The sequence below is a fragment of the Prionailurus bengalensis genome, chromosome B3 (assembly GCF_016509475.1).
Source record: "Prionailurus bengalensis isolate Pbe53 chromosome B3, Fcat_Pben_1.1_paternal_pri, whole genome shotgun sequence".
NCBI lineage: Eukaryota > Metazoa > Chordata > Mammalia > Carnivora > Felidae > Prionailurus > Prionailurus bengalensis.
In genome coordinates this window covers 116623461-116644332 of record NC_057355.1, presented here as the reverse complement: position 1 = coordinate 116644332, position 20872 = coordinate 116623461, and the positions used below count along the sequence as shown (strand labels likewise).

The 20872-nt window shown below is 40.0% G+C and overlaps 1 protein-coding gene across 2 annotated transcripts; it reads left to right on the top strand.

Moving 5' to 3' along the window:
• Positions 1-1807: 1807 nt before the first annotated feature.
• On the top strand, positions 1808-12414 carry LOC122469266 (cytochrome c oxidase assembly protein COX16 homolog, mitochondrial). 2 transcript variants are annotated; one of them, XM_043556470.1, is made up of 4 exons: positions 1808-2065; positions 3845-3916; positions 8872-8934; positions 12080-12414. In XM_043556470.1, the coding sequence occupies exons 1-4, from the start codon at positions 1997-1999 to the stop codon at positions 12200-12202; spliced, it is 327 nt and encodes a 108-aa protein (XP_043412405.1). In that variant the 5' UTR covers positions 1808-1996; the 3' UTR covers positions 12203-12414. The 2 variants fall into 2 exon arrangements, with proteins under 2 accessions (XP_043412405.1, XP_043412406.1); XM_043556471.1 differs by lacking the exon at positions 8872-8934 and having other exon boundaries at positions 1812-2065.
• The last annotated feature ends 8458 nt before the right edge of the window (positions 12415-20872 follow it).

Genomic DNA, 20872 nt, shown 5'->3' with positions numbered 1-20872 from the left:
TTCAAAATAAAGGACAACAAAATCACATTGAAGGAGACCCCATTCATAAAACATAGTAACTATCAGGCCATCCCTTCAATCCTAAATTCTCCTGCATTCTATAACTGTTCAGACTCTTTCCCATGAATCTACATAGTTTTTCCCCAGCACTCCCCACTGGGTAGTTTGAATTTTTTTTTCAACGTTTTTTTATTTATTTTGGGACAAGGAGAGACAGAGCATGAACGGGGGAGGGGCAGAGAGAGAGGGAGACACAGAATTGGAAACAGAATCCAGGCTCGAACTCACAGACCGCGAGATCGTGACCTGGCTGAAGTCGGACGCCTAACCGACTGCGCCACCCAGGCGCCCCGAAGTTCCCACTGGGTAGTTTGACTTAACCTCTCAGGCTAAATGCTCCCCAGTTTGCAAGAAGTTTCTTCCTTGGACAGATTGGGGTGATAGAAGATTGGAGAAATAGGGGTGAGGAATTTTCAGTCTCCCTTTAATAAAGCTTGTCCTGATCACTTCAAACTCTCCCTTGGATCAGTTCATGTGATGCTTCTTTAGGGAAGCATGTGATAGTGCTGTGTGATATGTATTAGTCAAAGGCTACTCCAGCTCTGAGGAGGGAAGAATTTATATCGCCTGTGGAGTAAGGGAGGCTTACTGGTGTCCCTGAAACTGCATTTTGAAGATGTGGAAGTTCATGCAATACTCATGGAATAATATCTCTTCCAAGATGGAGTATGGAGTGAGTGCAGAAGAGCGGTAGAAAATGCAGGCCAAAGTCATACTATATTACAAAGGGCCTGAAGTTCCTTGCTAAGAAAACTGGAGTCACTACTGTAGGCAAAGAACAAAGCCAACCGAGAGAATCTCATTGTTTATGCTTTCTGAATAACTTTTCAGCAGTGTGGAAGCCAGACTTGAGAACCACCATTCGGGTTCTGTTTGTTTTATCATATTTGACCCCATGGGCCTATTATTAGAGCGGCTGAAAGGCAGAGCTGGTATTTCTCTTCTGAAGACCACTCAGGGGTGACTTCAGCGTGTGGAAAGATAACAAAGGATTCAACTACGAACGTTTCGGTGGCACTAGAGGCAGGGGCAGATGGAAAGATTTCAGGGCTAGCCTGGGAAATGTTACTCCGTGTCACCTGTATTTTATACTATTATGGCATCTCAAAGAGTGCTCGGTAGGTGAGGCTTTTTCTCTGACTCACCTGGCAAATGGCACGTGGGAGCTGTTTCCTAAGCAACCGTCGTACTTAAGGCACGTTCATTTGCCCATTAAACTGCCAGCTTCTTTCTTTAAGACGGGGATTGTTATTTTTTTCATCGCTGTTGTCTTCGAACCTTCGAATGACCTGCAAAAATGTGTGCCGGAGGGTTGCGGAGTGATTGGAAAATGGACATTCATAAACGGCTGAAGATTACAGGCTATCTGGCAGTAAAAGTACCAGCATTAAATGTTCAGTGATAGCAAGGTACTACACTGATTGCCACTCAACCTACCCTTTCGTGGCGGTTTATTTATTTCTAAAAGTCTCTATCAAGTCGGTAAACTCCCCATCCTACAAACAGCCAGAGTACAAGAAACTGTAGTACTAGCTTCAAATTTTTTTTTTTTTCTTTTTGGTTAGCTGACTTTATAGAGCGGCTATATGCTTGGGAAGGTAAGAAGACGTTGGCCAAGACCCCAAACGTGGGAGGTACGGGGATCATTTGCTGAAGACTACAGACAGGGTTACGCGCCGGAGTCCCGATTGCAAACCAGAGTGCCGGAACCAAACCGCCGACACTCGAATTTCCGCCCGGACGCGCTAGCGTGTTACGACGCATCGACTGCTTTTGCCTGGAGGAGGCCTATCAAGGGAGGACCGAGTATCGGGAGGCCAAGGAAAGGAGGCGAGTGAAGGTCTTCCTCGTGGGGAGGGAGCTGGAGCTGCCGAGATTCGGGAGGCCGCGCTGGGCCTGTTGAGCTAGACGTCCAAGCGCGTCGGAGAGTTCAGTCATGTCTACACAAGCGGTGATGCGCGCCCTGCGCAAGAACAAGACCCTTCGCTACGGAGTCCCCATGCTGGTGAGCGCAGGGAGGAAAACGTGTGGGGCGGCATTCCGGAAGGGGTGGGTCCGGATTCCGAAAGGGGTGGAGCCTCGAGGTGGGCAGGATCCTGGCTGCGAGGGTCTGTGATGCGGCCGTCGGGGAGCAGCAACCTGGGCTAGGAAGAGGCTTCTAGGGAGTCTTAGACTTCTGCCCCCGCCGGTAGTGGGATCTTTTACCCTCCCTAAGAGTTACCAGGATGTGCTTCAGAGAGCGAGGTCAGAACCAGCTTTTATTCCAGCACTGGGTGATTACTAAACTTACCTTTTTAACCTGTTGCTACCCTTTGACGATGCTGTGGATCGTCGAAATAGATGTATTTACTTTAACTGTACAATTTCGGGCATCTCTATATTTCAGCTTCCTGGTTTGTGAACTAACTGGTTTAATTCTTCCCGGGTTGTTGTTAGGAGTTCAGTAAAACCTTGTGAATTGAGTGGTTAGCACCGTACCTGCCACACTGTAACAGCTTTGAAAAGGTCGCTAAATTATAATTGATAATTTTAAGGCACATTGAAAGTAGTTGTGGTGTTTATATGTTTGTCTACAGCCCTCACTGAGTTCCCTGAAGATCTCATTCATCTTTGAAGATACAGGTTGAGGTTGACATAACACCAACCAGAGTTGGAATCCAGCCCAACAACCCTTCTTACTTGCTGATCCACCTTGGCAAGTTATTTTGCTTCAGCAAGTCTTGATGTCATAGTAAATGAAACAATTTCAGTACAGCATGTGGACAAAAGCCACTTTGTTGTAAATACATAATAGTTTATTACTTTGGAATGAATAGGTGTTGGTGTAGGTGAAGATACCAGCTTTGTGCATTTTAGCAGAACAAAAGGAGAGAAGTGACCTTAAAAAAAGTTTAAAGAAAACTGTCTTAAAAGGTAGTGTAGTAATTATATTTGTGTAGATCACAGGGCATGTGTAAAAACCATCCTCTCTATAGATTCCTCTGCCCCAAAAAGGAGATCCATTCAGAAGCATTGTGATTGTGGCCACTAACCTGAGGTCACCTGCATGTGCCATTTGTGCCAGTATGATTTTGTTTCTTATTTTTCAAAATCACCAAAGCCGGATCTTAAAACCACTAGTGTTGAAGTACCTTCTAGATACTTAGTTAGAGGTTTCCTGTTTTGTTTTATTTCTTGGAATGGAAAGTACCATAGTAGCCTTTCCCCCAAACATGTTACTCTATATTTGTCTCTATGTCTATACTGGACCTAGAGGACCATGTTTCAAAATATGAATCCTAAACATATAAATAATACTGAAGAGGAAGATGTTGAATTCAGTGCTGTGAAACCCAGCACTACTGGAAAGACCTCAAAAGATACGTCCTTTTCATCGAGTATCAGTCAAATATGCCGTAATTACTGTACTACATTTATCTTCAAGCTGAAATTATTTCCTTTCTTGGATAAGTATTAATGCTTCCCTAGGATCTTTATTCAAGAACATACGGAAGAGGACTTGGAATACCAGGTGTATGTTAATGCTACTTTCCTTCCCTTCTTGTCCAAACCAGGTCGAGTGAAGGTATGGGGTACTGATTCTGGTATTTGGTAACGGGCTAAAATGTTTTCTTGTAATGGTATATACTGCACTTACTCTGAACAGATGAATGGCAACTCACCAGGAAAAATAATCTATAGGATTCCATATAAGCGGTCACTGTTGGCATTTAGATAAATAATCTACAGCTAGACTGAATTTTGCGCTTCTATTTTGTTTCATTGTTTCCTTTCTTTGTTTTAGGTGCTGATTGTTGGAGGTTCTTTTGGTCTTCGTGAGTTTTCACAAATCCGCTACGATGCCGTGAAAATTAAAGTAAGGACTGTAATTGGTGTTCAGCATGTGTCTGTGTATATGTATGTTCTGGTTTACATGTGTATATGCGGTGTTAAACAGTCTGAGTTTTGTCTTGCTTTTCAAGGTGGCCATATAATCTTTGGACTTTTCCTTATTCTGTAAAACAACATGAGTGATGATCTGGAAATGAATCATGAAATGTAAAGAATTTAGTAATCTTCTTCATCATTGGAAAATTTACAATACTGTATTCTCCAATAAAATGAACTCTGGTGTAGTTGTTTTTAGGATTTAGGAGGGACTGAAGAATGTGGGACAGTTTCACTCCCATTTTATTACTCCATTTCATATTAATACCAGTAATTTTATAAATTATATGGATATATAAACTGATATACTAACAGTAAAAGAAAATTATTTTCATTATAAATAATAAATTATATGTGTGTGTGTGTATATATATATGTATATATATATATGTGTATATATATATATGAAATTTACAGGTGAGGAAGCTGAGGTTCAGAGAACTTAAGTAACTTGCCTAAGGTTACATGACTATTTCGAGGCAGTGTTAGGATTCTCACCTTCTGTGATTACACGGTTACTTAAAAATTCAAGCCAAGTGTTACATAAGAACCCTGGTTAATTCTTTCAGAAGTATGTAGTTTTTGTTTGTGGCCATTTGTGATATTTGAGTTTTTTCCAAGTTATTTATATATGATAAATATATATAACATTTAATATTCATATTATATAAAAATATAAATATATATGTGTGATGAAATATATATATGATTTACTACCAATATTACTGAGGTCTGCTAATGAAATATATATAATATATAATATTAATTAATAATTATCGATAGGAAAATAAAGAGTAAAGGCCTATTTAGTTTTCTCGGTTAATTTTATGATTTAAGAGAAACGCCAATTCCAACTAGTCTTAAAGATATTAGATATTAGAGTAAATATTAAATGTAAAAAGAATGTGTGATTTCTGTGGGGTAATAGAGCAATTATCAACTGTATTAAAAAGTGTCTGTTAGCATCCTACTTATTTTATTAAGGAATTTTTTTCCCTTTCCTTGTAAGATGAAAGTTATAATAATCTGACTTTTGAAAGTGGGATGACTATACATATTTGAAAAATAATTGAATATTTGTCATATGTATTTATCATGTGGCAGATCCTATAGATAAAGATTCAAGAAATTAGTTCTTACAAAGCTTGTGGCATAATTTAGGCTGGAAGACATCCAGTATAAAAATGTAGTCGGGGCGCCTGGGTGGCTTAGTTGGTTAAGTGGCCGACTTCGGCTTGGGTCACGATCTCGCGGTGTGTGACTTCGAGCCCCGCGTCGGGCTCCGTGCTGACAGCTTAGAGCCTGGAGCCTGTTTCGGATTCTGTGTCTCCCTCTCTCTGACCCTCCCCCATTCATGCTCTGTCTCTCTCTGTCTCAAAAATAAATAAACGTTAAAAAAAAATTAAAAAAAAAATATAGTCAAACAAATTACATCATTGCCCAGTAAAATGCTATATTAGAGTTTTGCATAAAACATTACTAGAGACATACAATTTAGACTTGGGAAAGGGGTATCACAGAAGGTTTGCTAGAGGCATTAACCTTTGAATTACGACCCTACGAATGAGTAAGTGTTGGGTCACCTGGGCAGCTCAGTCTGACTCTTGATTTCAGCCCAGGCCATGATCTCACAGTTTCTCACAGATCTCATAGATCTCAGTGTTTGTGGGTTGGAGCCCCATGTGGGGCTCCACATGCTGACAGAATAGAGCCTGTTTGGGATTCTCTCTTTCCCTCTCTTTCTTCCCCTCCCTTGAGCACGTGTGCATGCTCTCTCTCTCTCAAAATAAACTTAAAAAAAATTGGATGAGTGTTAGCTAAATGCTTAAAATGATATTCTATAACACAGGAGGAGTATTGGGCATATCGTCAGATGTTCATTTTAGAAATCCCTCTGGCCATGGATGGGACAAGATGGATGGGGATTGAGCAAGGTGGAAGGGGAGAGATGAGACCTGTTAGGGTGCTTTGGCAGTAGTACACAGGGACAGTAATGAAACTTGAAATAAAATATTTGCAATGAAGTTAGAAATAAATGGGTTCCAGAAAAAAAATTTTTAGCAGCTAATTGATAGTATTTGATGACTAATGTGATGTATATAATATAAAAAATGAATAAGTCTTGCACAGCTTGAGGTTTTGGTTTTGTGGACTGGATAAATGGTGACGCCATTCACCGAGTTAAGGAGAGAGAATGAGGGAGATTGGATTAATAGGAGAAGTTTAGAAGATGGGCTTAAAGTAAAGAGAAGAAAGGTGAAATAGAATGAGGTTCATTGCAACTGAGAGGACAAGGTTGGTTGACGAGAACAAGGTTGAGAGGATGCGGTTGGTCAAGGTCTATGGGAGGAGGCTGAGTGGACAGAGTTCAAGTGAGAAGGATCAGAGGACAAGACCTGAGATTGAGAAGTCCAGGTTGGTTGATGTTCAGAAGTCAAACTCAGATGAAGTCAAGAGTCAGTGTTTGGGTGAGATTGAGTTCAGACAAGATAAAGAGGATAAGGTGGACTGAATGTGAGAGGGATTAACAGGATGATTCATTGAGGTTAACTGGGGTTATTAGGGTTGAGAGACCAAGAGCAAGGGGGAGTCAAAAGGACAGAATTGCTGAGATTAAGGGGGGGGTCAAGTCTGAGGTTGAGAGTACAAATGCCGTTGAGAAAGACTAGGATAAGTTCAGCTGAGAAGTGTTGAGAAGGGTGGAGAAAGATAGTATTGATTTGGAGTGACTGGCCATCTTAGTTTGCCTGGAAATGTCCTGATTTTAGTGCTGAAAGTCTGGCATCCCAGAACACAGAAACTCCTGCTTTTCAGTCATTGGTAAGGAAAGTGGAAAGGAAAGTACAGAATCCAAGAGGTGGGCTAAAAAAATGAACTGAAAGCACTAGCTTTCAATTCTAGAGTGAAATACATAGGGCATAGTTTATCTATGCCATTCTTTTGGTTTTTTTTTAAGGTTATTTATTTATTTTGAGAGAGATCGAGCACAAATGGGGGAGGGGCAGAGAGAAAGGGGGATAGAGGATCTGAAGTGGGATCTGAAATGGGCTCTGTGCTGACACCAGAGAGCTCAACGTAGAGAACTGGATGCAGAGAGCCAGACGCAGAGAACCCAGACTCACGAACTGTGAGATTTTGACCTGAGCCACCCAGACACCCCTTATCTACGCCATTCTTAGTGGTGGTGGTTCTTTTTTGTTCTCCTGACTCTTAATACTAACAACCATGGAACTACAATAATGGACCATCCATTGTTGCATCGCTCCAAGTAGTATGACCTAAGTGTGCATATAAGTGCATTATAATCCTGAGTATTAAGTCTTTCTTTTTCCTTTGAAATAGAGCTAGTTTAATTCTTAACATTGTTAATGTTGTGATCATGTTTTCTAAGATTTAGATAATGAGAATGAGAACAATTACAATACCAATGCCAGCATGGTCCAAACATCACTGAAAGAGAAAGCCAAATGACTGTTATTTTTTTTTAATGTTTATTTATTTTTGAGAGAGAGAGCACAAGTTGGGGAGGGGCAGAGAGAGAAGGAGACACAGAATCCGAAGCAGGCTCCAGGCTCTGAGCTGTCAGCACAAAGCCTGACATAGGGCTTGAACTCCACTGAACGCGAGATCATGACCTGAGCTGAAGTCAGACACTCAGTCAGACTGAGCCACCCACACGCCCCTATTCTTAATATTCTAACACTTTACTATTCCTCAATTAAGAATAGCTGTTTTTGTTTTGTTGTGGTTATTTTTTCTTGTGTTGTTTCAGGCTGAGGACTCATGCTTTTCTAAATATTACTCAGTTAATTACTGGTCAATTATTTAATTATATCCCTTCCTCCATTCTCTCTGTTCTCTAATTCTGAAATCCCTAACAGAACTATATTGGGGTTTTTAGATGTAGCTTTCATCATAGGCCTTTTCTTTCCTTCATCCCAATTCTTGTGCATTATTCTAATGGTATTTCTAGTGTATTAATGGTCTTTTTTTTTTTTTTTAATTAAGTTTATTTATTTTGAGAAAGAGAGAGCATGAGTGGGGGAAAAGGCAGAGAGACAGGGAGACAGAGAATCCCAAGCAGGCTCCACCGTCAATGTGGAGCCTGACACAGGGCTCGATCTCATGACCTTGGGATCATGACCTGAGCTGAAGTCGGACACTCAATCAACTGAGCCACCCAGGCACCCTAGTGTATTAATGGTCTTAAGCTGTGTTCAGTTACTATTCTGCTATTCCATTTATTTTAATTTGGGTTCTGTTGTTTGTTTATCAATTTCAGTGATCACATTCTTCTTTCCTCAACACTGCCACGCATAGGTAACATGCCATCAGCTCCTGTTTACTACTGTGGACTCCTGTTGAATTTTTTCTTCGATGCTTCTTTTTTTCAGGTGTATTGAAGGTCTTATTTTTTGTTTTCAAGAGCAGCACTATATTTATTAGTATTTTTATGTTATTTTGTTTGTATTTTATGTTATTTATCATTTAGGGTGGTTGTTAACAGCATGGACTCTGGAGGCAGAGGGCCAAGTTTCAAAGCCAGTTTCTTCCTCTTCAACAAGTGATTCGAACTCCTTATGTCCCATTATCTTCACTTGTGATCATCATCATAATAGTTATCTCATAAGTTTCGGTGAGGATTACAAGAGATAATGTATGTCAGAATGCCTGGCATATGAAGAGTGCTGGCGAATACAGGCTGCTGATAATTATAGTAGTGGTGGTAGTACGTTAGCTGTCATTACGCGATCGGGTGGGAGAGATTTTGTCGCGTGTTTGTCATCTGCCACACCACCCCAGCCATCCCTTATATAACTTTTTACATTCACAGTTGAATGTAAGAGACTTGAACAACTTACGGCTCCTCTTTCTTTTCTACAGATTGATCCTGAATTAGAAAAAAAGCTGAAAATGAATAAAGTGTCATTGGAATCAGAGTATGAGGTACATACGTTAATATGTATTGTATGTTAATACAGCCTCTCTTTTGTAACCGTCTTCCCAGTCAGTGAATGATTCGCTCTCTCTTAAGGTTAACGGAAATGATTACCAGTGCAGAAGAAAATTATTTACCTTAAACAGTATGGTATCGGGGCAACTAACTATGTAGTCATTTGGAAAGAAAATAAGGATGGATCTATATTTCATATACTATAAATGGATGAATTCTAGACGGAACAAGAATTTAAAAGTAAAAAAGCAATGCTAAAAATACTAGGAGAAAAAAAAAACGGAGATTCTTTTCTGTGGTCTTGAGTCAGAAAAGCCGATTCAAATGTGATACAAAATTCCAAAGCTTTACAGGGAAAGATTGATGAGTTTATATATAAAAATTCAAAAGTTCAGGCTTAAAAAATGTATATAAAGTCACTGGTTAAATGAGACATCCTAAAACTGTTGTTTATCTTATCATGATGAATTAATTTAAATATGTAGAGCGTCTGCAGATCAATACGGAAAAGTTTAACAATTTAGGTGGGCAGTAGGAACATGGGCAAAGCGTGTAAAGACTACAGAGAAAAGGAAATAAATATCATTCTTAGACATATAAAGAGGTACTAAACTTACAGGAATGTTAGTTAAAGTTATAATGAGGTGTCATTTTCCACCCATCTGATCAGAAACCAAAGTGTTTAATATAGGATGTGGTGAGGAGGGTGTGCTCCATTTCTTGGAGTCCGTTCGTTTTTGTGACTGTGGGTCATATTTTCCCATATTTCTGTGTATGTTTGATCATTGTTGCTTGAAAGGTGAACATTATAAATAATACATTGAAGAACGTTGACTCTCATTTTAGCAGGCCCTTCAATTATTGGCTGATCATTTTGAGCTCGGTTTTGTCTTTTTGAGGGAGGATCTGTGGAAAGACTTTGGCGTTCCCTAAACTGCTGTAACCCTATGAGACTCATTCTCCAAATTGCCTCCCCAGGGGATCTTGTCAGAGCTTGGCCTTAAGCTCTGTTGGACTGAGTCTAACGCGGGTCTTCTTCTTGGCATGATCCTTATTCCTAAAGACTAGCTTTTGGTGCCTCAGCTGTATGCCAAAGGAGCAACTCGGTGTTAAAGAGAGGTCCCACACCAGCAGGGCTGAAAATCAGTATTGACACTGCTTTCTTCTTGGTTCCGTTCCGTACTCAGTTCTGTAGCAGTTGGTTAGGTGGTAAGCCGTAAGCGGTCTTGCCCACCACGTGTACGGTGTAGTCTTCAGTGACCGTACATGTTTTGCAGAATTCCACAGAGACTCTTTCATTCACCAAAGATCTTTGAAGACTTGGAACCCTCTCGCATGAAGTTGTTCTACCAATTTGCATCCCATCGAAGAATTATTCTTCAGTTCTCTTGAGCATATATCTTACGTTACCTGGGTAGAGGCCATTATTCTTTCTTCAGACCCTTTTGTAACTGAATCATTTCATAACTAAACTTTAAAATAATTTACTCTCCTGCACCTTAAATTAGTACAATCTTGTTCATCCACATATATTTAATACAGACATCCTATAAGTGGAATTTAGAGAGTGGTTCAGTTCTCTGCTTCCCCACTAGTTTTTCAAAGCCTGTAACTTGCTCCTTCTCGGTCTATAAGCACTATGTCAGTAGTGATGGCTCTGGAGGGTTTGTCTGGGGATAAATTTTCCTCTACTTATTTTGGAAATCATAGAATTTGAGAACTGAAGAAACCATGTAGACCATTTGGTCAAGCCTTTTTATTATTACTTAGGAGGGAATAGTGCCCAGACAGCTTAAATCACTTGCCCAAGGTTATACAGCTTCTTCTTTTTTTTTTTTTTTTTTAATATATATATATTTTTTAACGTTTATTTATTTTTGAGACAGAGAGAGACAGAGCATGAACGGGGGAGGAGCAGAGAGAGAGGGAGACACAGAATCGGAAACAGGCTCCAGGCTCTGGGCCATCAGCACAGAGCCCGACGCGGGGCTCGAACTCACGGACCGTGAGATCGTGACCTGAGCCGAAGTCGGACGCTTAACCGACTGAGCCACGCAGGCGCCCCACTTCTTTTTTTTTTTTTAATGTTTATTTTTGACAGAGAGAGAGAGAGAGAGAGGGAGAGAGAGACAGTGTGAGTGGGGGACGGGCAGAGAGAAGGAGGGAAACGCAGAATCCAAAGCAGACTCCAGGCTCTGAGCTGTCAGCACAGAGCCTGATGAGGGGCTCGAAATCGTGAACTGCAAGATCGTGACCTGAGCCAAAGTCGGATGCTTGACTGACTGAGCCACCCAGGTGCCCCAAGGTTATACAGCTTCTTAGTAAAAGAGAAATGCTCCTTTTTATTTTTGTTACAAGGGTCCATGTAAATTTACGTCATTTTCCTTATCTTTGGATATAAGCTATTCTGTGTTCTGTGAGTCTCTTTTTCTATATTATTTCAGCAGTAATTCGAGAACAGATAAAGCAGTTGTAGAAAACTTGTTGTCAGAGTGGTGTTGAAGAGTGAAGAAACCTTTATATTCTTCCCTTTATCCTACCTCTGTGCTGAGAGATACTTCACACTCACTGAAGGTACAGTGATCCAGACTGGTTGAAACTAGGTTTTACTGACTGAAAGGGATTGGCTCATGGCAGCTCTGGGGAATGTCTTTTCATTCTCTGGCTCAGGCTCATTTCTCATGTGCAGGACAAATCATCTTGGCCTCTTTTCTTCCTTCTAGCAGCCATTAGGGTCTCTACCTTTGTTTTTCCCCTCTTACTTACTACCGTTACCCACGTTAACCCTTGCTAGTCATTATTATGTTCGTTTAACCTTCAGAGTTGGATTTTTGTTTTCCAAGCTTCTTCCCTTTCTTTGTATTCTCAGAAATAAAGCATGTAGGCCCTCTATAATTTGATAATTTTATTCTGATGGGGGGGGAAAGATAGTCTAATTAACATGACTAGCAAGCAAGAAAACTTCCAAACCCTAAGAGATATGCCATTTCTTCAATTATTATGCGTGGTATGCAGTTGATTTATTTGCTAAAATTGGATTTTTCCACTCATTTATTCATTGATGAATCAGTAATGTCCTAATCAAAGCTACATGCCTCCTACACTAATATATATGCTTTAATTTTTGTGGCTGTATAGAAAATAAAGGATTCCACTTTTGATGACTGGAAGAATATTCGAGGACCCAGGCCTTGGGAAGATCCTGACCTCCTCCAAGGACGAAATCCAGAAATCCTTAAGACTAAGACTAAAACAACCTAAGTGGATTCTTTCTTTCTTTCTTTTTTTCTTTTTGACAAAAATGCCATCCACTGGAATTCTTGCTACATATTCAGTGGGAAGAAAATCTCAGACCTGCAGAAGCCTGGATGCGAGCAATGTGATGACAGATACTTTTGATAAAAGTCAAAGTAACATCACACAGTGATTTTATGTCAAACCTATGTAGAAAAATAATACTGATCACAGGCTGATAAGAGTTTTGGTTTTGCTTATAATACTACTAATCAGTCTCCAAAGTCTTAACCTGATGATTGCATTGATACCATTAGAACATGTTAAGAAAATACCTCTCCAGACTGAGAGAAAATATTTGTCGACCACATATCTGCTAAAAGACTCATATCTAGAATATATAAAGAGCTCCAAAAACTCAATTGTAAAAAAGCAAACAATCCAATCAGAAAATGGTCAAAAGATATAAAGTGGCATTTCACTGAAGAGGGTATATGAATGGCAAACAGACACCTGAAAAGAATGATTGACATCACTAGTCATTAGGGAAATACAAATTTAGACTACACTGAGAAATCACTACACATTTATTAGAACAGCTAAAATAAAAAAGGGACAATTCCAAATGCTGGCAAAGATGTGGAGAAACTAGATCTCAAACACATTGCTGGTATAATGTAAAATGGTACAAGTGGTCTGGAAAATTCTTTGGCAGTTTCTTTAAAAACTGCATAGGGGACTTCAGTTTCCGGTCCAACAGATAGCAACCTTGGAAGTCACACCTCCCATCCTCACACAAAGGATAAGCTGAAAAAACTGAAAATCAACAACTATTCTTTGATCCATGAGAGAATTGAGGACACAGAACAAAACCACCACTGGAAAATTTGAGACACGCAAATACAGAGGATCACAGGTTACCTGGAGGAGAAACCACCTGGAAGCCACATCAGGTAGGAATGCTTAAAGGGCAATTGCCTAATTACTGGAGACTGAGCATGGACTAATTTGAGTTAAAAACTCCTAGAGACCAGGCCAGGGGCACACTTTTATGAGGTTTACTTCCTGGGGCCCCACCAGGTTCTTGCAGTGAATAGTAGAGGAAAATCTTGTGGTTTCAGTAGGGGGAGGAAAAATTAACTATTCTGAAATATGTCCCCTAAATTTTGTTCTCTTTAACAAAAGCCTGGCCTCAAAGGAGACTTTTGCTAGACACTAATCACACTGGATTTTACCAGAGTCTAACCAACCCTGGGGTAAGGGAAATACCCGACATCAGCCCCTTCTAGCCTTCCTGTTCACCTAAATGGGGTGAGGATGTGGGGAGGAAGACTGAAAAGTAGTCGTGAAGGTCATGTGGGACCACGATGACTAGAAGACTGAGACCTAATCATAAGATTATAGAATGTTCCCCTCCCCCTTCACATTACCACCACATCCCTAAAGGCTCTTCACTGGAGTTTCTTTTACCCAGTCCAACTGGATATCATGTCCAACTTTGAACAAAGAAACTACAAGGCATACGAAAATACAAAAGGCACAGTTTGAAAAGGCCAAGCATTATAATCAGATTCATATATGGTAGGAATATTGGATTTATCATGTTGATACTTTAAAATAACTATAATTAAGATGTTTAGAGTTCTGATGGAAAAAATACACAACATGCAAGAACAGATGGGTAATGTAAGCAGTGAGATGGAAGTTTTAAGAATTAAAGGGAAGGGGCGCCTGGGTGGCTCGGTTGGTTAAGCGTCCGACTTCGGCTCAGGTCATGATCTCGCGGTCCGTGAGTTTGAGCCCCGCGTCGGGCTCTGTGCTGACAGCTCAGAGCCTGGAGCCTGTTTCAGATTCTGTGTCTCCCTCTCTCTCTGACCCTCCCCCGTTCATGCTTTGTCTCTCTCTGTCTCAAAAATAAATAGGGGCGCCTGGGTGGCGCAGTCGGTTAAGCGTCCGACTTCAGCCAGGTCACGATCTCGCGATCCGTGAGTTCGAGCCCCGCGTCAGGCTCTGGGCTGATGGCTCAGAGCCTGGAGCCTGTTTCTGATTCTGTGTCTCCCTCTCTCTCTGCCCCTCCCCCGTTCATGCTCTGTCTCTCTCTGTCCCAAAAATAAATAAATAAAAAAAAATTGAAAAAAAAATAAATAAATAAATAAATAAATAAATAAACGTTAAAAAAAAAAAAAGAATTAAAGGGAAATTCTAGAAATCAAAAACTGTGTAACAGAAATGCCTTTGATGGGGTCATCAATAGAATAGACATGACTAAAGAAAAAAAAAAAAGAAGACATGACTGAGGAAAGAGAGAGGGAAATGATACCAGAAAGTAATTAAATCCATAAGAAATGACAAAAGAGCACTGATAAAGGTAATTGGGTAATTATTTTTTACGAAGTACAACTACAGGGGCACCTGGGTGGCTCAGTTGCTTAAGTATCCGACTGTTGATTTTGGCTCAGGTCATGATCTCACAGTTTGTGAGTCCGAGCCCCACCTCAGACTCTGTACTGACAGCATGGAGCCTCCTTGGGATTCTCTTTCTTTCTTTCTTTCTCTCTGCCCCTCCCACCTCTCAAAATAAATAAATAAACTTAAAAAAAAGTACAATTACAATTTTTCCCCTTCTTAATTTGTTTAAGAACAAGTAGAACCCTTTCTATAAAATGTATTTTGAGGTCTGCATATAGAAATGTAATATATTAGACAATAATACAGTAAAAGAATGGAGTGGGAATGAAGCTTTATTGGGGCAAGGAAATGATACCAGATAACTGAATCCACAGGAAGCAAAGAAGAGAACCAAACATGATAAATAAGAAGGCTAGTATTTAAGTTTATAATTTTTTAAAACTTCTTCCAAATACATAGAAGAGCATAAATCAATAATTATAATGTTTGTTGGGTTTGTGAAATGCATAGCTATAATATGTATAAAAATAATAGCACCAAGAAAGTAGGGAAAGATCAGGGTAAATAGGAAGAAAGTTTTTATATCTTACTGGAATTAAGTTAGTATAAATCTGAAGTAGATTCTGGTAAGTAATATGTATATTGTAAGCCCTAGAGTAAGCTTTAAGAAAATCCCTCAAAAATGTAGTTAAAAATCATAAAAGGTATTAAATGTTACACTAGAAAATATCTTCCTAATACAAAAGAAAGCAAAAGAAACAAATACAAAAGACAGGTAGAAAATAGTAAAAATAGACGAAAGGGTACTTATCAATTTACATTAATGAAATTTTTTTTTAATGTTTATTTTTGAGAGAGAGAGAGCATGAGCGGGGGGGGGGGGGGGGGCAGATAGAGAGGGAGACACAAAATCCGAAGCAGGTTCCAGGCTCTGAGTTGTCAGCACAGAGCCTGATGTGGGGCTCGAACCCACAAACCGTGAGATCATGACCTGAGCTGAAGTTGGATGCTTAACCGACTGAGCCATCCAGGTGCCCCTATCAATTTACATTAAGTATAAAAGAATTATATTCACAAATTTAAAAGCAGAGATTGACAGAATGGATAAAAAAACATGATCCAGTTGTATGCTGTCTACAAGAGGCTCACTTTAGATTCAGAGAAACTGTAAGTTCAGAGTATAAGGATGGAAAAATGTATACCATGCAAATAGTAACCAAAGAGAGTTGCTTTGGCTGTCTAATATCAGAAAAAGTATACTTTGAGGCAAAAATTATTCCAAGAGACAAAGAAGAACATTTTATAATGATAAATGGTCAATAGTCAAGATATAACGATTATAAAACATATATACAACTAACAACACATTCCAATAATATAAGAAGCAAAAATGTAGAAAAAGACAATTTTATAATTACAGTGGGAGACCTAAGTACTCCACCTTTAATAATGGATAGAACAACTAGGCAGAAGACCATCTATCTACGTTAATAGAAAACTTGAACAACACTGTAAACCAACTTGACCTGACATCTATGGATTACCCAACGAGAGAAGAAGACATTCTTTTCAGGTGCGCATGAAACATTCTCCAGGATAAACATTTTGCCATAAAACAAGCCTCAATAAATTTAAAAGGATTTCAATCATACTAATTTCAAACATGTTCTAGGACTGTAAGAAATCAACTATAGAGAAAATTTTGGAAATTTACATGTATATGAAAATGAAGTGTAATTGAATGTCCCGACTGGTTGGAGAAGAAATCAAAACAGAAATAATAAATACTTTGAGGTGAATCCAAATGAAGATACAACATACCAAAACTATGGGATGCTTCAAAACAGCACTTAGATTGAAATGTGTAGCTATAGACACCTATGTCAAGAAAAGATCTCAAATTAGTGACTTAACCTTTCACCTTAACACACTTGAAAAAGAAGAGTGAACAAAACCTAAAGCAAACAAAGTAAATAAAGATTAGAAAGAAGTAAACGGAAGAGAACAGAAACACAATAGAGAAATCCATGGAACCAAAGGTTCTTTTTTTTTTTTTAAGAGCAACAAAATTGACAAGCCTTTAGATTGATTAAAATAAAAAAAGAGGGGCGCCTGGGTGGCGCAGTCGGTTAAGCGTCCGACTTCAGCCAGGTCACGATCTCGCGGTCCGGGAGTTCGAGCCCCGCGTCAGGCTCTGGGCTGGTGGCTCAGAGCCTGGAGCCAGTTTCCGATTCTGTGTCTCCCTCTCTCTCTGCCCCTCCCCCGTTCATGCTCTGTCTCTCTCTGTCCCAAAAATAAATAAACGTTGAAAAAAAAATTTTTTTAAATAAATAAATAAAGAAAGAAAGAAAGAAAGAAACAAGACTCAAATTATTAAAGTCAGGAATGTAAGGGGGACATTACTAGCAACCTTACAGAAATTAAAAGTTAAAAAAACTTTAAGGGAATGCTATAAGCAATTCTATGCCAATGAGTTAGGTAATTTAGGTTAAATAAACAAATTCCTAGAAAGACACAAACTACCAAAACTGATTCAAGAAGGAATATAAATCTGAATAGACCTATAACAAGGTACTGAATTGGTTTTTTAAAAAAATACCCACAAAGAAAAACCCAGACCCGGATGGCTTTGTTGTGAATTCTACCAAATATTCAAAAGAAGAACAAATGCCAATTCTTTACAAACGTTTCCAAAAAAGTAGAAGAGAATGGAACATTTCCTAACTCATTTTATGAAACTAGTATCCTGATAAAAATACCAGGCAAAGACATAACGAGAAAGTTAACTGACCAGTACCTCCTGTGAATGTAGATGTAAAAACTCTCAACAAAATATGAGCACGCGAATCCAATAACAGAGTTATACATCATGATCAAGTGAGGTTTATCTCAGGAATGCAAGATTGACAACATTAAAAAATTAGTACGTAATACCACATCAATAGAATTAAGAGTAAAAACCACATAATCCTATCAAGATGCAGAAAACCACTTGACAGAAAATAAGCTCTTTTCTGCCACAGGGAACTAGTGAGGAACCATAGTGAGGAACATTACATTCTATAATTTAAATATACATGTATAGTCTTGGGAAAAATATTTAACTACTTGGTGGCCCTGTTTCCTCATGTGGAAAATGGGAATAACAGTAGCAACATCATAGAGTTGATGTGAGTTAGTTATGTAAAGCTTAGAACAATGGCATAGAGAAAGTACTCGACAGATGTTAGCTATTAAATAGGTAACAATTATTAGTAATAACGAAGTTCTTCACAAAATGTCACATCTAAAACAGTATTTTAATAACATTGCACAGACATCGATCAGTAACAGTCCTGTGTGGAAAGATCTGCATGATCTATGTCCCTTCTGCACACAGCAAAGTTCAGTGGGAAAATACACAAACTGATAGACTTGAACTGGAATCTTGTCAGTTTATCAGATTACAAACATGACAAACAGATTACAAATCTTACACAGATTACATAACCCACTTCAGTCTCCGTTAACTTGCCTGTGAATTGGGAGTTTTGTAGTTGTCTCAGCCAGTTAACCTAGTGAAGTATGCGAGGCACTCAGTAGAGAAACAGGCAGAGAAGATAGGTGATAAAGGAGTGGTTGGTACTATCATTGGCCAGTAGATGAAAAATGGTTTGCTTACAGATGATAGACATTCTGTCTGAAGTCATGGCTTCAAATACTTCATTAAAAACTTTTTTTTTTAAACTGGTTTTCTGCCTTTTGACCCTTAAACAATGTTTAAACCTTCTAGATGCCTCAGCAAATGATAGGGGGAAAGTGGACGACGGATTTCTGCAGTGGGATTTTTTAGACTGTGAGAGTGGAGACTAGATTCGAGGATGACAGGGTTGAGAGGCATGAGACGTCTGTGATGCTCCCATCCAGCATCCCAGTGTGAGAAAGCCTTAGAGTCACTGCCTAACGCCAGCAGAGGGCGTGCTAAGACCACACAAGACTGAATTTGGCGGCTCTGACTCAGTGAAGCCCAGCCCCGGCGTAGGGCTGCTCTCTCTACAGGGGTCCCATAATCCTGAATCCTGACTGTTCTCCCTCTGCATTCTCCCTTTAGATCCCGTGAGGCCAGGAGATTCCAGGCTGGGCGAATCGCCTTGGCCGCCTCAGCTACTTGTGTCCTCTGTGTGCAGAGTTGGCTCCCCAAGGACCTGCAGACACCTTCAGCGCATCAGAACCACGTAAACCCTGCACTCCACAACCAGGAGTCCTAACAAAGCACAGATGAGAAAATCTTCCACATCTGGTGTTCTGAGGAGCTGCCAACCAGCTGGGCTCTACTCCCTTTCTACAGCTGTTCCCTCTGCCTTCATGCTTTGTGCTCCGCTTTCTCCTATTTTTTTCTCACCTCCCTTTTCTTGCCAACATAAACCTTGACACCAGAAACCAGGGCTCCTGAGCATCAGATGCCTGCAGGCAGTAATAATCAAAGCTTCCTGCTGGGCCGTTGCACCTGCTGCTTCACAAACATCCTGCTCCCCACAGACACATGTACACATACCCAGACGCACATGGTGGGCACCTGAGTGGGGAGGGACCATCTGGGACAGTGGCCCTGGCAGGTTGCTCTGAGGTCTGCCCTCAGCAGCATGAGTCACCAGTCCATGTCATCGCCGGGGGGCATGTTTAGTCCTGTGCCATAAAGGGATGATGTCCTTGCACATCACCTTTTCCTTGATCTAGAGAATTTCTTCTGGGCAAATCAAGTTTTCCTCAGGCATTGAGGAACAAGAAAAGAAACTCCCAAATCCTACACTGGACACCGTGTGTGAGAAAACACCCCACTTTTGGAAATCCCAGCTCTTCACCAACAAAGACCCAGCAGGGAGGTTCTTCAGGCTTGTTTGGTGATTTTTGTGGGAAGGGCCTGGGCGAGCAGACTAAGAATATTGGGAAGCACACAGGGAAAACATCTTGAAAAAGTGGTGTAAAGGTGTCCACTCCTAAGCAGGTCCTTGGACTTTACAATATTGTGAAGGCCCCAAGGGCAGCCTTCTGTCCACTATCTGCTTCCTTCCTTTCCCATTAAGGAAATCAAGAAGCACCACAGTTGTCTTGTTCCCTCTTTCCCCCTTTTCCTTTGCTAATTGCTTTTACCATGATCTTTCTCTTAAGTTCTGGTATGTAAAGATCAGAGAAGCCCATAGATAGCCAAGTGCCAATCCATGCACTCAGGCCACAGTTGGCCCCAGAAAATAACATCTCCTACTCTTTGCTAGAAAAAAATCTAGACGCTTCATCAGTTTATGCCAGCTAAAAGCCTCCGTTTCTCCTACAATTGATGTAGGGCCTGCATTTATTAAGGTGTCAGAATAAGAGAATGTGAAATTTTCTCAAAAGATCACCCATCTTTGAATAAGATCCTTATTTTACAGAAGAGGAATATGAAGCCAGAGGAAAAGAGACGAGTTGCCCAAGGTCACCCAGGTGATTTAGTAGATGATTCTGGGCTGAACTTTAGTTATCCTGACTACCAATTGAACAAACCCTCCTGTTCACTCGCAGTTCAAAGGGTCGGGTAGGGACCATTTTTTTTTTCTAAAGGTCATAAAGCCTGCATATCTCCATTTGTGACTATGTGTGAGGATACAAGCTCCTGAGAGCAGGGACACTGTTTTTGACATTTGTAACAGTGCTAGGTGAACACATGCTAAAAAATGTTTATTCAATGAAGAATGTTAAAACAGGCTCCACTTGGTATAGTTCAGGCTCCTCTAGTGGGCAGCACAGAGCCAGAAGCTTTAAAACAGCTCAGTTCTTTGGCTCACTCCAGCTGCTTTTTCTTCCAAACCAAGGGAGAAAGTGTTTTTGAGCGAACGAAGTGTGCCACAGAACTCCTTCACAGCACCAACTTGATAAAGGGACCGGCAGAGAAGACTTTCATTAAAATCATTTACATCATCATTCGTTCATTGAACACTTATTAAGCACTTGCCATACACTAGAGACTTGTATAGATGTTGGAGATTCAAACAGTAGTACTCTCCTCTTTTCATGTTCCTTATATCCCTACATGTGTTGATCCTTGAACAATAGGGGTTTGAACTGTGTGGGTCCACTTCTATGCTGGTTTTTTACAGTACAGTACTGTAAATATTTTCTCATGATTTTCTTAACATTTTCTTTATTGTAAGAATGCAGTATATAATACACATAAAATATGCGTTAATTGACTTTATGTTATTGGTAAGGCTTCCAGTCAACAGTAGGCTATTGATAGTTCAGTTTTTTTGTGGGGGAGGGGTGGCAAAAGTT